Source organism: Brassica napus, chromosome C4, assembly GCF_020379485.1.
Source record: "Brassica napus cultivar Da-Ae chromosome C4, Da-Ae, whole genome shotgun sequence".
Lineage (NCBI taxonomy): Eukaryota > Viridiplantae > Streptophyta > Magnoliopsida > Brassicales > Brassicaceae > Brassica > Brassica napus.
This window is the reverse complement of record NC_063447.1, coordinates 52268352-52284878: the sequence shown is the minus strand read 5'-3', so window position 1 is coordinate 52284878 and position 16527 is coordinate 52268352. Positions and strand designations below refer to the sequence as shown.

At 34.7% G+C, this 16527-nt stretch overlaps 1 protein-coding gene, 1 long non-coding RNA gene and 1 pseudogene across 2 annotated transcripts; 1 reads left to right on the top strand and 2 right to left on the bottom strand.

Annotated features, from left to right (window-relative positions):
• Positions 1-263: 263 nt before the first annotated feature.
• On the bottom strand, positions 264-1738 carry LOC125585388 (annotated as a pseudogene).
• A 3815-nt stretch (positions 1739-5553) lies between these two features.
• On the bottom strand, positions 5554-14946 carry LOC106443597 (4-substituted benzoates-glutamate ligase GH3.12-like). The gene is made up of 6 exons (XM_048754553.1): positions 13887-14946; positions 13631-13804; positions 7973-8256; positions 7767-7868; positions 6909-7675; positions 5554-6315 (listed from the first exon to the last, which is right to left on the bottom strand). The coding sequence occupies exons 3-6, from the start codon at positions 8239-8241 to the stop codon at positions 5744-5746; spliced, it is 1710 nt and encodes a 569-aa protein (XP_048610510.1). The 5' UTR covers positions 8242-8256; positions 13631-13804; positions 13887-14946; the 3' UTR covers positions 5554-5743.
• LOC125586425 lies at positions 7822-8690 on the top strand. The gene is made up of 2 exons (XR_007322953.1): positions 7822-7885; positions 7958-8690. It is a non-coding gene; the product is annotated as an uncharacterized LOC125586425 (long non-coding RNA).
• Positions 14947-16527: the final 1581 nt, after the last annotated feature.

Sequence of the window (16527 nt, the reverse complement as noted above, 5' to 3'; positions counted from 1 at the left end):
TAACTCTTATATTAAACATATACATAGTAACTCAACAGAATTTCAGGCTAGAGTAAAATATTCAGTAGCTAGCCGTCTAGTGACAGGTAACTTCAAACCACCACATTGATTAATAATTTGATTATCATCACAAGAATATAAATGTACAAATGTCTCCACCGACATAGTCTATAGCTAAGTCGTCTTAGCTAATTTTTATGGTTTTCCTTCCTTTACCAAATTTTGTCTAAAATGCTTTAAAGTAGAGACTGTGGATATTTTAAAATGAAATATGGTATTAAAAGAAAAATGTTCACACAAAGGTGAATTTACGATTTTGTTCTATACAAATTGTTGTTTCCATGTGAGATTGTGAGAAGTGAGCTGGACATTGTACAAATAGGGAATATATAAACACCCACCCAATACGCATATATTATGCTAATTTGGGTGGACCATTAACTAAATTAAAGGAATGTTTATTTATTTTATATTTCTTGAAAAAGATTTGATTAAATTAGGAGGCAAAAGGAGCTCTATGAGGAATGCCTTTTCGTCGCCTAGAATTAGAAGTGCTATGAGTTGGAGGATGCGTGCCTTTGTGCGTTTCTTGTTGTCTTTCTTTACGCAATCTCTCTTCTTCTTCTTCCTTATTCTTCCTCATTCCTTTAACCTGACATTTCTTATGATCACATTTTACATTTCCCTTATTCAAAATGTAACATATACATATACAAAAAAATAAACAATAACGTAACATATGTTAAGATACATTGTCTATATATGCTTGAAATTTTAACATAGCCAATCAATTTACCATACAATTTACTAAACGTTATATCATAGCTCATTTTGACATGGAAAATATATTTCAAAACATTATCCAATCATGGTGGTCTATCTGAAGAGTATCCGTTACATTGGTTGAATCTGTATTGATAATTATTCATCCGGGTTTTCTATAGACAATAGACGTGACAACTGATAGTGTTTTTTTGTCCATGATTTACCAGTCCGGTGATAAAATAAAAATGCTCATTTAGAATAAAAGTGTAGGTTGAACATACCTTGCAACCCAAGGAACAGAAGCGAAAGGGATCAAGAAGGGTTCTGCAACAAGTCTCGCAGAAGTAGGATATGGTTTTGGTGGTGGAGGACGCGGCACCATGAGAGGAATTCTTAGGATGTGGTCTCTCGTTTATGAAGAGAACCCTCGCGCTATTGATAACATAAGTCTGAACTCCTCCTATGTCCATTACCTTCTCTATCTCCGATACTCTAACCACATCATGATACGACGATCTTCTTATCTGTATAATTCATCTTAAAGTCAATGGTGAAGAGTGAATAGTGATATATGTACGTAATGTGGTGAACCTGAAGGATGGGATGATCAATGTGGAGGGAGGAGCGGCAGTAGATACAAAAGGGAGCGTTTTGACAAGAGAGACAGAACATGTTGCATTCATTGCGCGGTGTCTCGCGGTGACGAAGGCAAATGTTGAAGAACTTTGTTCTTAAAAGACCTTCCAACCATTTCGGCTCCTCCATTTATCTCTCCTATTTATTTATTTTGTTTGTAAAAAAGCAATGTAACATATGAACAATGGGAAGATTGAGACAACATTTTATGAGCAATGTAATAATTAACGAAGAGCATTGATTACTCTTGCCATTTGAATTACCTTTGTGAAGATGATCAGGAGACGAGAGAAGAGTGAGAGAAAGAGAGAGAGATGATAAATTGTTTAATTCTAGAGAGAAAGAGTAGGAAAATCAGATTTTAAGGCTAACAGAGAAAAGTTGACAAAAAAAAAAGGCTAACAGAGAAAATATATCTTTTTTGCTTTATTGTTGGTAAATGAAGATTTTATTTTATTTATTCTTATTCAGGCGTGGTAGATATTCTGTGTCTTTTATATTATTTATATTTATATTTAAAATAAATAGTTTTTTGAGAACAGGATTTAAAAGCTGTAATGTCAAAATGGTTAAACTAACCCAAACCAAACCATATCCAAATACTTTTAAGTTTATATGGGTCTGGATTAAACCAATCCATAATACATTTAATTTAATGGTTAACTAGGTGGTTTATCCGCACATACGGAGATAATTCTTCTATAGATATTTATGAATAAATGTACTATTAAATTTAAAGAACAATTTTTTTTAAAATCAAACATTAAATTTATAATACTTTTATGAATCTTTCAATTTATTAATTTTTATCTTTTGTTAATTTAAACATTATTTTAACACTATTTTATTATTTTAAACTAGGTTATTATCTTTAAAAAAATATCATTATATTAATTTATAATCAATTACCAAAAACTACAGAATCTCAAAATAAATCAAAAGCAAAAAAAAAAAAATCAACCTAACCCAACTTTCTTATATTAATCAAAGTCAATTAAACATTGATATTGTATAATTATATTGGGAAATACCTCTCATAATAACAGAAAAACATTCAAACAGATCAACCATGTTGACAAATAAAACATTAATATGAAATGTATAAGATAAAAATATTTGATATATATTCTTATTTTCAATTCTAAATGCTATAATAGAGGGGAAAATATGCTATAGTCAATCCCTATTTTTCATTTAAACAAAGACCGCTATTTTCTTCTAAATATAGTTATTAAAATAGTATTTTTTATTATAAAATAATAATTTCTTATTCAAAATGGTGTTTTAATTTTCAAACTTTAATAATTATAACTAAAACAAACAATTTTGGAAAATACAGTTTTATAAAAATAGAATCACATTTTCTTTTACATAATAGTCTTTTAAAGAAATTATAATTTAAAAAAAGTTATAATTTTCTGAAATTGTTAAAAAACATAAAAGGAAATAGAGTTAATTTTAAATTAAAATTTTGAAAATGTTCTCTTTTGGAGGCAGATATTTTGAAAATATTTTGAAAAGGTAATTTCATTGCCAATAAAAAGTATTTAGAAGAAACATGAATAACAAAGAAATATAAATCAAATTTATTGTTATTTCTTATATACCTCTTAATACTAAAATAAATTTAAAAATTAGAAAAAATATTCCATGACATATTACGTTTACAAACAAATATAAATCAATTTTTTGTTATTTTTCTTAAACCTATTTTTAATATTTTTGTATAATAATAAATCTAATAATTATATGTATATATATGTACTACTAATTATAAAATTTAGTGAATAAGAAAGAAAGATGTAGATAAACCCAAAATAAATACATGAAATTATCTTTTCTTTTTTTCAAAAATGTTTTGCATTTATTTTTTTAGATGATGTTTATAATATTAATTTATAATCAGATAAATAATTAATTATATGTTAATTATTTTTTAATTAAAATTATTTATTAAAACTAATGTTTCAACCGTAAAATTATGGAGAATATGACAAATAATCAAATTCATTTCTCAAATAATTGTATAGAAGAAAGATGTAGATAAACCCAAAATAAATACATGAAATTATCTTTTATTTTTTCAAAAAAGTTTTGCATTTATTTTTTGAGATAATTTTTATAATATTAATTTGTAATCAGATAAATAATAAATTATGTGTTAATTATTATTTAATTAAAATTATTTATTAAAACTAATGACTCAGTCCTAAAATCATGGAGAATGTGACAACTAAGCAAATTCACTTCTCAAATAATAGTATAGATCCATGAACCAATATTTTATAATTTAAATGTTTATTAAGCAAAAAATATACTATTTTGTGGCTGAAAATAAAAATATTGCTTAGACTTAAGATAAATACAATTATATGATTTTCCCGGGAAAACATGATCTTACAGTTTTAGCGGGAAAACTTGATATTCGGTTTTGGCGGGAAAACACAATTTTACAGTTTTGGCGGGAAAATTTAATTATATGATTTTGCAGGAATGCTCAATTTTACGATTTGGCGGGAAAACAATATTTTGCGGTTTTGTCGGAAAACATGACTTTGTGGTTTTGGCAAAAAACATGATTTTGTAGTTTTGTGGGAATGCTGATCAATTTTATAGTTTTGGCGAAAAAACATAATTTTGCGGTTTTGGCGGAAAATGTGATTTTGTTGTTTTGGTAGGAAATACGATTTTACAGTTCAATTTTACATTTTTGGCGAGAAAAATTGATTTACGGGTATGGCGGGAAAATAAAATTTTGCAGTTTTGACTAGAAAATATGATTTGACGGTTTTGGCGGAAAAACTCAAATTTACGATTTTGAAAAAAAAAATGCTTTTACAGTTTTGGCGGAAAATACAATTTTTCGGTTTTGGCGGGAAATTATGATTTTACATTTTTGACGGAAAACATGAATTTGTGGATTTGACGGAAAACGTGACTTTGCAGTTTTGAGGAGAATATACGATTTTACGGTTTTTGTGGGAAACAAAATTTGTGGTTTCGGCGGGAAAACACGATTTTGTCGTTTCGGCGAGAAAACGAGATTTAACAGTTTTCGTGAGAAAAAAAAACCAATTTTACAGTTTAGTGGAAAAACTTGACTTTATGGTTTTGACAAAAATTATGATTAAATTTAATATAGTAAAATTTTTTTAGAGATTTAGTTTGGTTATTTTTTGTTTGTATATTTGATTTGAGCTTATGTTTGTTATAAATAATTCATTACAATCCATACCATTTTAATCCAATTCACTAAGTTCATTAACCCATTTTATCCTCTCTTTTTTCGAAAAATCCATTTTATTCAATAATCCATTGTATCCAATTTTTCTATCTATTAAGATTCATGGTTTGGATTGATCCATTATTTTTATCCATTTTGACACCCCCTAGTTGTAGACAACGATATGTTAGGTTAAGGTTGATTCAAAATTGTTGGATTGAGACATTGTGAAATGAGTTTGATGACATGCTTAGAAGTAGGGATTGGGAAAAATATTCGGATTCAAAAAATCTAACCGAATCCAACCTCTTTTCCACCTTTAAATCGCATACAAATAGTTAATTCATTTGATTACTTGGTTAATAGGTTTAGATTAAACTCGAAACCCTAATTTTTTAATAGACCCCGTGGTGGCGTGGTCCATCACTTTGCTTGCCCAAGCAGGACACGAAACACTTTTTGTAACTCCCCGCTCCACGGCTAATAAGCCACCCACGCTCATTCACTCGGTCTGTGGGCTCCATCCCGTCTGACGGGAGGTGCGTTAGTTTTCTGAAAGCGCGAAAGTCATGTTTACTGACCCTGCAATCACCACATGACATTTCTATATGTTTTGGTCTCACTCGCACGATATCGGAAACCACTTCCCGATATGTCACCCATCTTCCTTTACTTCATCTCAAGCACGCTTAACCCTGGATTATGAACAAATATATGACGGAAAAGGTAAGTGCACTTTGATGATATATATAGGTAACTAAAATCAATTCTCTTAAGCCTATACTACAAACCGGGATGTTACACCTTTGTTCAAGACATGACAGCTGAAGAACAACCAGTTTCATAAGTTTTTCTTTTAGAAAAAGCAACCAGTTTCACGCTAAGGCTACTTTATTTTAAAGTATGTTTTCTCGTTCATATGCTTCATTGATTTAACAACCAAACGATTGAAGGTTAGCATAATAAACAAATCACACACACTTGCACACAAAACCAAAAATTACTCCACAAAACATAAACCTAAAACAAAATCAATCTCACTGAATAGCTTTGTCCCTTCCCTATTCATATGGCCTGATTATTTTGTGGACAATCGTGATCCAAATAGACCATATCTGATCAGCGAGGAGGGGATTTGTCACTGAAAAACTGAGAAATAACTCTGTCTTCAAGAATTGCTAAACCTTGAGGGGAGTTAATGCAGTTAATGCATAAGGGTGTTTTGTACTGATGCGCAAAAGCACCCTGGGAGATGAAATATTCCATGAGAGAATAAAACGTTCCTTGCTGCGTCACCCTTATCTCTAGAGGTCCAATGGTCCCATACTTTCTCCTATGTCTTCTATAAAGAATATTAAATGATTCCTCCATCACACAACAACACTTCACCATAACATTGTTATCAAGCTTAACAATGCCATCAAAGTTTTTGGGTTTAAGCTCCCAGTAAAAAACATAATGACCTGGGAAAGTGGACATATCAGATTTGCATGTGAATCCCATCAACATTAAACCTGCAGACTCAAGAACGGTTGTCACACGATTCACCGCATTTACTATGTCTTCTTCAGTAGTTTTCTCTATATGGACGCTTATAACCGTATCTTTTCTGCGTACAAATCTAAACTGAGGTGTTTTATTGTAAAACCCAGTCACCTGTAGAATATCTCCCATTCTATATCTGTATAACCCTAGAAACAATAATAACTGAAAATTATTAGTGTTTGATAATATTAGCTGAGAGATGATATTAAAGCATACAGAGCCGGGCTCTACACTAGGGGCCCTTGGGCAAAAAATAATCTCCGATACTATAATTATTATTAACTTTTATCTTTTAAAATATTATTAAAAGGTAATTAATCTGTTTTATTTTTAAGTTTTTATTAAAATATTTCATATTATCACATATCTCTTACCCTATTTAAATTTAAGCTTATATTATAGTATATATTAAGGAAACAAAAAAAATTAAGAAAAAAAAGACAAAAATTGGAGTGGGCCCCTATGCTAAGCATATACTCCATCCTTTTCATTAAGATAAACTTTTCAGAAAAAAAATTGTTTAAAAAAATGTATTTTTTGTGTTTTCTATGAAAAATATGTAAACTTCAAGAAAATTAATTGACTTTATTGAATTACTATTGGTTAAAAGTTATTGAAAATTGAAAATTACAGAAAACGATACATTTATTACGGTATTTTAATGTGTTTTCTTAATATGTGTGAAAATACTAAAAAGTCTATTTTTATGAAATGGATGGAGTATATGTATACAACTCACCAAAATGATTTGTGACCACGGGGTCATATAAGTGCCCTAACTTGACGTCCACGAGATCAACTACTTGAGCATTGTTTCCTTCATCAACAGGAAAAAACTCAAAGTAGGACGTGTTGGGCACACATGTATAGGAAACGTCTTGTGGTTTGCATAGGGGATTCACATTGACCCCAAACAACGTTTCAGAAGCAGAATAATTCAAGGAGACGAGAGGCAATTTGCTGGAATAGAACTCCAATATTGGAATGCATTGACTCATCTGTCCTGTAACTACACTTTGAATGAATTTGATGTTAGGCCATAGACGTGTGATAATACCTTCCCATGATGTCTGACCGCATTCACGTTCAATCTTATCTGCCAGCTCAGCATTAGGTACTCCAAGTACTTTGGAGACAGAGTCTCTGCAGCCAAGGTCGGTGATCCACTCGTTAACACGACCAGATCGAATATTATTACACAACTCTTTCCAGTGAATTTCAAGAAATTTTATTGCATCGATTAACGAACAAGCAAATGGAACAAAAATACTCACAACCTCCTCTCTCTGGACAAGAGAACAAAGAAAATGACAGTAAGTACTTTGTTTGTTGTCACAACATAATAGAACTTGGTCGGGACTGGTGTTGGATGACCAGTTCTTAAAATAATCGCTCATTAGGAAGCTTGTAATCACAGGAGCAACAGTCAGACCAGAGGGAGTTCTGGATATTGCTCTAGTGTTAAGAAACGTCATCACCTTTCCGTCCTCGACGCCTTTGATATGCCTATAAACCGGCAAAAAAAAAAACTCATTATGATTCCTTGGGATGGAAGGAACAAATCAAATGGAGGAATTATTTTATGTGAAATAGTTACTTGGATAAAATGGAGTTGCGTAGATTTTCGATAAATATCCTCTTCTGAAAGTACTTATTGTTCAAAGGGTAGATCTTTTGTTTTCCTTCCGAAGTTCCAGAACTACACACACCAATAAGGTCACAAATGTCACTGTTTTTAATGTTTATTGTATCATATAATAAAACTACTGTTTTGTAATTTGTTTGTAGGTTTACAACGTATACCTTATGAAGAACTGAGTGATAGGTTCCCCCGAAATGACGTCTGAGGGTTCTCCATTGGCCACACGTTCCATATAAGGCTTAACATCTTCATAGGTAACCACCGGTACGTTCTTCTTGAATAACTCTTTATCAGAGCTCCCGTGGAGAAAGCGTCTAAGATACTCTGTGTTCGCGCTACTTCTGAGTATCTCTTCCAACATGTCTTCTTGTATTTGCTTCGCATTTGAGCTCAATTCCTCTAGAGCCTTCAGCTCGGAGTTTAGATTCATGTTTGGTTTAAATCTCTTGATGCCCCTCAAGTCAGGGTTTCATACGTAGAGCAACATAATAATAAGTAAACGCACTCAGCTTGTTTATAAAGAAAGTATATCTAATGAGAGAGGGACGAGATGATTTTATTTGTATAAAATAATTACACAAGTCAATGCTTAGGAAATCGTGTGAATAATTTGATAGGAATCATCTTGCTGGCAAAAATATATTCAAAATATATTCATGCGAGAGAAACGAGTTCATTTTTATTTGTATAGAAGAATAACACTAGTCATTATATTCATGTATTTGTATCTAAAGAAACTGGGAGATAATGAAACACGGGGACAATTTTGCGTTATATTATCCAGTCCCATGATGCCATGTTACTATTCGTTCTTTGATTACGGAACATCTGACAGTATATTTAATAGACGAAGCTGTTAGGTGATTTAGAGCATGATTACCCCCCTACTCAATTTAGAATCTCTTAATGATTATTTTAGTAATTAAATGTAATTAAGACTCTTAGTTAAGAAACATTTTGATTTTGTACTCCCACTACAAGAAAACAGCGGTATTCTGACGGACATTCCGACGGAAAATGAAATCCGAAGAAACATAAAATTGGGTTTCCTCGGAATTTTCTCGGAATATACCGACGGAATTCCGAGGAAATATCAATCCGTCGGAATATTCCGAGGAAATTCCGAGGAAAAATGTGTTCCTCGGAAAAAACCGATGAATTCCGAGGAAATATTATAGCCGTTGGAGAGCCGTTGGGGGATTTTACAAAATTCCGAGGAAATTCCGACGGACTAGCCTTTTCCGTCGGAATTTCCTCGGTCTGTCGGCAGGATTTAAACTATAAATACAAGCACTCCTCTTCCTCTTCATTCACTCCATATCTTCATCATTCCTCTTACTCTATTTACACACGAATTAGATTCATAAAAAATATGTCTTCTTCAAATTATTTTCGTTCTTGGATCGATTGACCTCATTTGGATCCGAACACGAGATTGCTTACGGAAGAATACCAACGAGGTATAACCGAATTCATGGGGTTAGTTCACCGACAACCGGAAGCAAAAACAGGTATGTTAAGATGTCCTTGCTCTAATTGTAAAAATAGAAAGGTTATTAAAGAGTGGGATGTTTGGACTCATCTATATTTGAGTGGGTTTACACGAAGTTACAAAATTTGGTATCATCATGGGGAAACTGATTATGAACATGGTAGTACTAGCGAACCTCAGCCAGCGGTTAGATTAGAAGAACCAATTAGAACGGATGTAGATTATGGTGTAGGTACTGAGCAGATGGTATTTAATCATTTTAGAGGGGAAGATTTACCCAATGCACAAGCTATGAGATTTTATGATATGTTGGATGCTGGAAAGCAACCATTGTACGAAGGTTGCAGAGATGGTCATTCAGCTTTATCATCTGCTACAAGATTGATGGGCATTAAAACAGATTATAATTTGGCTGAAGACTGTGTGGATGCGATTGCTGATTTTGTAAAAGGTATTCTACCCGAGGATAATGTAGCTCCTGGTTCATACTACGAGGTTCAGAAACTCGTAGCTGGTCTTGGTTTATCGTATCAGGTAATAGATGTATGCAGCGACAACTGCATGATTTATTGGAGGGCGGATGAGCAGCGGGTTACATGCAAATTTTGTGGAAAGCCTCGTTATAAAGATACGAGTGGAAGAGTTCCAGTGCCATATAAAAGGATGTGGTATTTACCTTTGACGGAAAGGTTGCAGAGGTTGTATCTGTCTGAACGCACAGCGCAACCAATGAGATGGCATGCGGAGCACTCAACAGATGGTGAGATCAGACATCCTTCAGATGCAAAAGCGTGGAAGCATTTCCAATCAAAGTATCCCGACTTTGCGTATGAGAGAAGAAATGTCTACCTTGGATTATGTACTGATGGTTTCAGTCCGTTTGGCAAGAGTGGAAGACAGTATTCTCTATGGCCCGTCATTCTTACACCATACAACCTACCCCCAAACTTGTGCTTGCGACGAGAGTTTTTGTTTCTCTCGATTCTCGTTCCCGGACCAGAGCATCCTAAGAGATCACTTGATGTGTTTCTTCAGCCACTAATATATGAGTTGCAACAACTATGGGCTCAAGGTGCTGAAACATACGATGTTTCGTGTAAAGAAAACTTTCAAATGCGGGCAGTACTAATGTGGACAATATCTCCGGCGATCTCCCCCCCCTTCTCTTACACAAATCATGTAAGGACCCTATCACACTCTCTTAGGTTCTATTTGTTAGGTTTTTGTGTAGTTTTGATAGATTTTTGTTAGGCTGATTGGTTAGGATTGTGATTTGGTCGTATAATAGGTTTAGAATTGTGATTTGGTTGAATAATTTGTTTTGTTGAATTGATTTAGAATTTTTTTATAATTTTTTTTTTTTGTATTTATAAAATCGATTTTTGTATATAAAATCGATTTTTGTATTTTACAAAACTATTTTTCTATATAAATTCGATTTTTTGGATTTTATAAAATCTTTTTTGTATATATATTCGATTTTTTGGATTTTACAAAACATTTTTAATATCTATAAAACTTTTTTTGTGATTAAAAACTATTATTTGGGATTTAAAATTATTTTTAATATATATATATATATTATTAAAACTATTTTTTGTAATTATTAAACTATTTTTTATTTATTAAAACTATTTTTTGTTTATTAGAACTATTTTTATATATTTATTAAATATTTTTAATATCTATAAATCTTTTTTTGTGATTAAATTATTTGGGATTTTTTTTTAAAAAAAATTAATTTATATATTTCTGTATTTATTAAATATATTTTTTTAATTTACAGGTCTCATGATGATCAGACCCGGCCCCGACAGCGTCGTGGTCGTGGTGGTACGGGGAGCCAGTCTCGGGATTCCAGCCATTTTCAGGATTCCCCTTCGCCCCACAGCTCCAACCATACATCTCCCTCTGCTGCACCCGCTCATGCTCCTCTCGCTCCCGCTGCTGCATCCGCTCCTGCTCCTCTGGGTCTTCCGGGAGTGATGAGTGTTGCGGAGTTGGTTCAACAGCCCGGTCGTGACCATCTTCCGTATCTCACTCCGTATCCACATGGACGGGGTCAAACATGGTAATTAAACATTTTTTTTCTTTAAATTTGGATTCATTATTAACCGTTTGTTCTTTTTATTAGGTTCAACCGATCCGGGAAAGGGATCAACGCATGGATCAACCGTATGATGTACTCGGCCCTCGACAGGGGACATCCGACTTTCACTCACTTCCCTACCGACAAGCAGGTTTTGTGGTTTCGTCAGTTTGCGGTAAGTATTCTTATTTTTTACTTATATTTTTAATCTTTAATATAAATTTTCTACTAATTGTGTTTTTTTTCAGCAAGAGTTCAACTGGAATTCCGATGAGACGCTCTTTATCTATCACCACTTCGTCCATAAAGTTATGGACAACTATGGAAAGCAAATCCACGAGTGGAAGAAGAAGTGGGAAATCAATAAGGTTCGATTTAATTTATTAAATAATTTTTTAATTTATTAAACTATTTTTTAATTTATTAAACTATTTTCTTTTTTTTTATTATTAAAAGGTCCCAAAGTCGACGAAGAACACGGTCTGGAAGGAGTTGTGTGCGCATTGGGATAAGGAAGAGACGAAAGAAACTTCTTCCACCAACTCCACCAACCGCAGGAGCGACCGTAAAGGGAAGGGCATCTACAAGCATAACTTGGGTGCTCAATCTATTGCCACTCTGGGAGATCGCATGGTAAGTTCAACCGCTTTTTCTTCAATTATTTGAGTTTCAGAATTTTAATTTATTGTGCATTTCTTCTAATTTCTAATGTTTCTTTAATTTATGTTTTTTTTCAAGGCGGAAGAAAATGATGGCGAGCCGGTTGATGATCTCGCCCTAATGAGGAGGGCGTATACCAACAAGAAGACCGGCCAGATTGATGACGGTCTTGTGAGGGACGTGGTCGACCTGGTCCAAACTCAGGTGGTAGACGAAGTGTCTCAGCTTCAAACCGAGGATGACGCTTCGACGGCTTCGACCAACTTGTCCCGGTTTCGAATCAACGAAATCGTTGAATCCGTAAGTTCTTTTTTTTTAAAGTTCAATTCATTTATTTCTTGGTTTAAATTTGTAAATTTGGCTATTTTCTATTCAGTCGGTTCCAAAGAAGAAGGGACGTTTGGTCGGTTTGGGTCGTCGCACCCGGTCGGTTCCTCCTTCTTCTGCACCACCGCCCTTTGTTGATCCAGAAGTACTTACGGCTCAGTTGAAGGACAAGGATGATCGCATATCTTTGTTGGAGACCCAGATGGCGGCTCAACAGGCGGGCTATGAGGCACAGAGGAGGCTGAACCAGCAAATGATGGAGATGATGCAGAGGATGTACCCGAACGAGGTGTTCCCGGACGTGCCAGACCCGTAGTTTTTTTTTTCCAAATACTCAGAATTTTTTATTTTTATTTGTGAAACTTTGAATATTAATTAATATGATTTCAATTTTAATTTTAATTTTATATTTTTGAATTTAAATTTCAAAAATTTTATTTTTAAAAAAAAATTAATATTTTTTACATTCCGAGAAAATTAATTATATTTTTTACTCGATCGATCGATGCGTTTTTGGACATAGATCCATCGATCGATCTGTTTATAGAAAAACGTTCGGAATATACCGAGGGACACCTCTCTTCGGAATATACCGAGGGACTTGTTCCTCGGAATATACCGAAGGACCTGTTCCTCGGAATATACCGAGGGACATGTTCCTCGGAATATACCGAGGGAGGGACCTGTTCCTCGGAATATACCGAGGGACATGTCCCTCGGAATATACCGAGGGAGGGACCTGTTCCTCGGAATATACCGAGGGACATGTCCCTCGGAATATACCGAGGGAGGGACCTGTTCCTCGGAATATACCGAGGGACATGTCCCTCGGAATATACCGAGGGACATGTATATTCCGATCGATCGATGGATAAATGTCCAAAAATGCATCGATCGATGAATTTCCGAGGAAATTTCCCGACGAAGTTCTCCCTCGGTATATTCCGATGAGATTTCCGACAAACTAGTGATCCTCGGAATTTCCTCGGAAATTTGTTTCCTCGGAATTCCGTCGGAAAATTCCGAGGGATTTTCGAGGAAAGAAGAAATTCCGAAGAATTATTTCCGAGGACTTGTTTCGTCGGTATGTCGTCGGAATAACGTTATTCCGACGAAATTCCGACGATTTTTTCCCTCAGTATCCTTGCTGTTTTCTTGTAGTGTCCAATGGAAGTCTCTTATTTAGGGATTCTTCAAAAAAAAAAAAAAAAACATTGTTTCAGTAAAATATTTATCATATCTAGTACATACCTTTCTCCAAGATATATGTAAGCATAATGATAAGCACTGCCATCAGATGGACAACAAGAAGGAAGCTCAGCATAGCAACAAGCAGAGAGAGCAACTGCTACTCCAGCGATGAAGAACGATACAGCAAGAGCAGGTCCTGTGTATACACTCTTGCTCCAATTGTTGTTCCAACTCCTTCAAAAATTCAACAAAGGTAGTAAAAGATCAATTCAATTTACACAAAATATGAGAATTTTTTTGGATATTTGTCTCATACCACTAGCAACAAGGTCAACGGCAATTGGGGTATCTAATTCCCCATAGTACCAAATGGTCCGCCTCGCGCCGAGGGGTTGGCCCCTGGGGGTGGAAGTCCCTCCAGGTTAATCAAAAAAAAAAAAAAAAAAAAAAAAAAACAAGGTCAACGGCTGTTAGTTTCTTGGCAAGCTGATGACGATGATGATCATCTCAGGGTTTAGTTGAAGATTTACATAAGATGTACATAATAAGTCAATACCAATCAGTTCTCAGACACATTGGTGCATCAGCTTTTTAGTTAACTACGTACTGTTACGAACATGGCCTGTAAGAAGTCACTGGACTTAGTCCTCTCATTGAACATGTAGATCAAAAGAGATACAAAATCTCACCTTTTGGATTAAGTTCTTGTCAAGCTCAGCTTCCGTAAGAAGCATATCAGCACTCGGGTGTCTGAAGAACAGAAACTCCCTCTCTCCATCAGCTCTTAACGTAACAAAGGCGAGCGCTGTACATGCTTTGGTTCCACGTAACCCAATAACAACAATGTAGAACTGCCTAAACAATGATCGAATCGACCATATGAGAGGGAATATAATCGCACAGCAACGGATGATATCAACCAACAAGAACACTTGGTTCCACGTAACCCAATCTTTGATGAAAGGTCCAGTCTCACCGATCACGATCGAAGCAATGTTGGCTAATACCTGAAGCGGAATCACAATGATCAACACGTTCTTCCGCCAATGTTGGCTAATACCTGAAGCAGTTTCCTGCAACAAATGTCGTCCTCATCACTCCCACCGAGACAAATTTTCCGTCGTCCCTCTCGAAAGCCACCACAACAACAACCCTTCCTTCATCTCCAGCCCCAACCTCATAATCAAATCCATCTTCCAATCACTCACACGCAAAATTCGTGAAAGAGGAGATGAGTCGGAGAGAGATCGAAGTAAGAGACGTTTCTTCTTTTTCTTCCAATCACTCACACGCAAATGTTTCTTAATTTAATAGCTAATTTTTTCTTAAAATCCTAATTACATAAGAACCTTTCACCTAAGGGACTGCCTTAAAGATGCTTTTACGAGCATATACACTAAATTTGGTGTTTTGGTGTCAAAATAATTTTGTCATCTCCAACAATGACACCAAATTTTGCACCAAAAATAATATTATTATTATTTGATGCTTTCAATTATTTGTCACTTCTAGATTATTATTTATATTTTTATTATTTGTAAATGATAAATGATAATAGTCATTTAATAATTTATTTTGAAAATAAAAAAATAAAAATAAAATTTTAAGTTTTAAATTGTGTGAAAATAAATTTAAAATACAAATAATACAATATATTTATGTTTAATTACAAATTTGATAGTAATTGAACTATATTATTAAATAAAACATAATAAAATATATATTTTACAGATTTGGTGTAGCACTATTCACATTACACCAAATTTGGTGGAATAATGTCAATTTTAGTATCTTGAATAGAAAATTACATCAAATTTGGTGTTTTAGTGTCTTGTTGAAAATGGTCTAATTAGTACAGTACAGATGGATGCCTTTATTTGAGAGATACATGTACCATATTAAAAGTTAAAAACAAGACGCACATTGCGAAGTTCATTATTGCACAGTTTTAGTAATGAGGAAAATTTTCAAATGCTTCCGAAAATTATTTTGAGAATCCAAAAATTGCAGCACAAGTTTTATTTCCAAGAAAAACTCTGTTCACATATCAATATCCAGATATGTTTTGTGGCATAACTGATGATGACTACAACGTCTTCCAAACATTAGATGGTAGATATATCCTGCTCCGCCACGGACAGAACAGTCGCCGGGAATCTCCAAAAGTCAACAGTTTCTTCTATGGATTTTTAGATGTTAATCCATCAAATATGATGGAAATGATGACATTTGTATGATATTTATTTTTTTTTTTTTCCCAAATTGAAATATTTGTTATTAAAGGGTCTGAAAGCCCAATCGAGAAACAGACAAAAGCCCACGGAAACGGCCAAAAAAACCAAACCACAACTCGGGTCCAAGACCCATCAACGAACACACGATGAAACCAAAACGGAGCTCCGCCACCGCGCGGACAAACGCTGCGGCTCCGACGTCACCTCGCTTCGAAACATCACCGGGTGACCAACCGTCGATTCACCCGAAACCACCGGAGCTCACTGACTCCACACCAGCACCACCGCAACCGACTTCAACACAAGTGAACCGTATCCCAAACCGACAGGACCAAACACACATCAAACACGATCTGCGTAGATTCATGAGAACCGTCTACCATTGACCCAACACCCCCGACATTCACGAGTCGTTTCAGGTGAGATATCAAGAGGCGGAAGAGCTTTGAAGCTTTGAGAATCAGACTACACAGAGAAAGAAGATCCAGAAAGAACTACAAAGACTAACGCTAAAAGAAAAAACCAGAACCGAGAAGAACGATACTAACTGAGCTACCGCCTTCCGGGAGCAGGAGCCGGCGATGACGGTGCTAACAGAGCCACCGTCTCCCAGGAACAAAGGCCGGCGGTCGTAAAGCTGAGAGAGCCTCTACTCCCCGGAAACTACAACTGAACTCACGAGCCGACTGCCGCTTCGATTAACCGTTCTTCACCCCTCACCAC

What these genes read in the sequence shown, in the direction of transcription:
- LOC106443597 (XM_048754553.1), bottom strand. Translation starts at nt 8,241, where the DNA reads ATGAATCTAAACTCCGAGCTGAAGGCTCTAGAGGAATTGAGCTCAAAT. An exon ending in ATCACTCAGTTCTTCATAAG is followed by an intron (nt 7,869 to 7,972) that starts GTATACGTTGTA and finishes TGGTGTGTGTAG; the next exon opens with TTCTGGAACTTCGGAAGGAA. An exon ending in CGCAACTCCATTTTATCCAA is followed by an intron (nt 7,676 to 7,766) that starts GTAACTATTTCA and finishes GCCGGTTTATAG; the next exon opens with GCATATCAAAGGCGTCGAGG.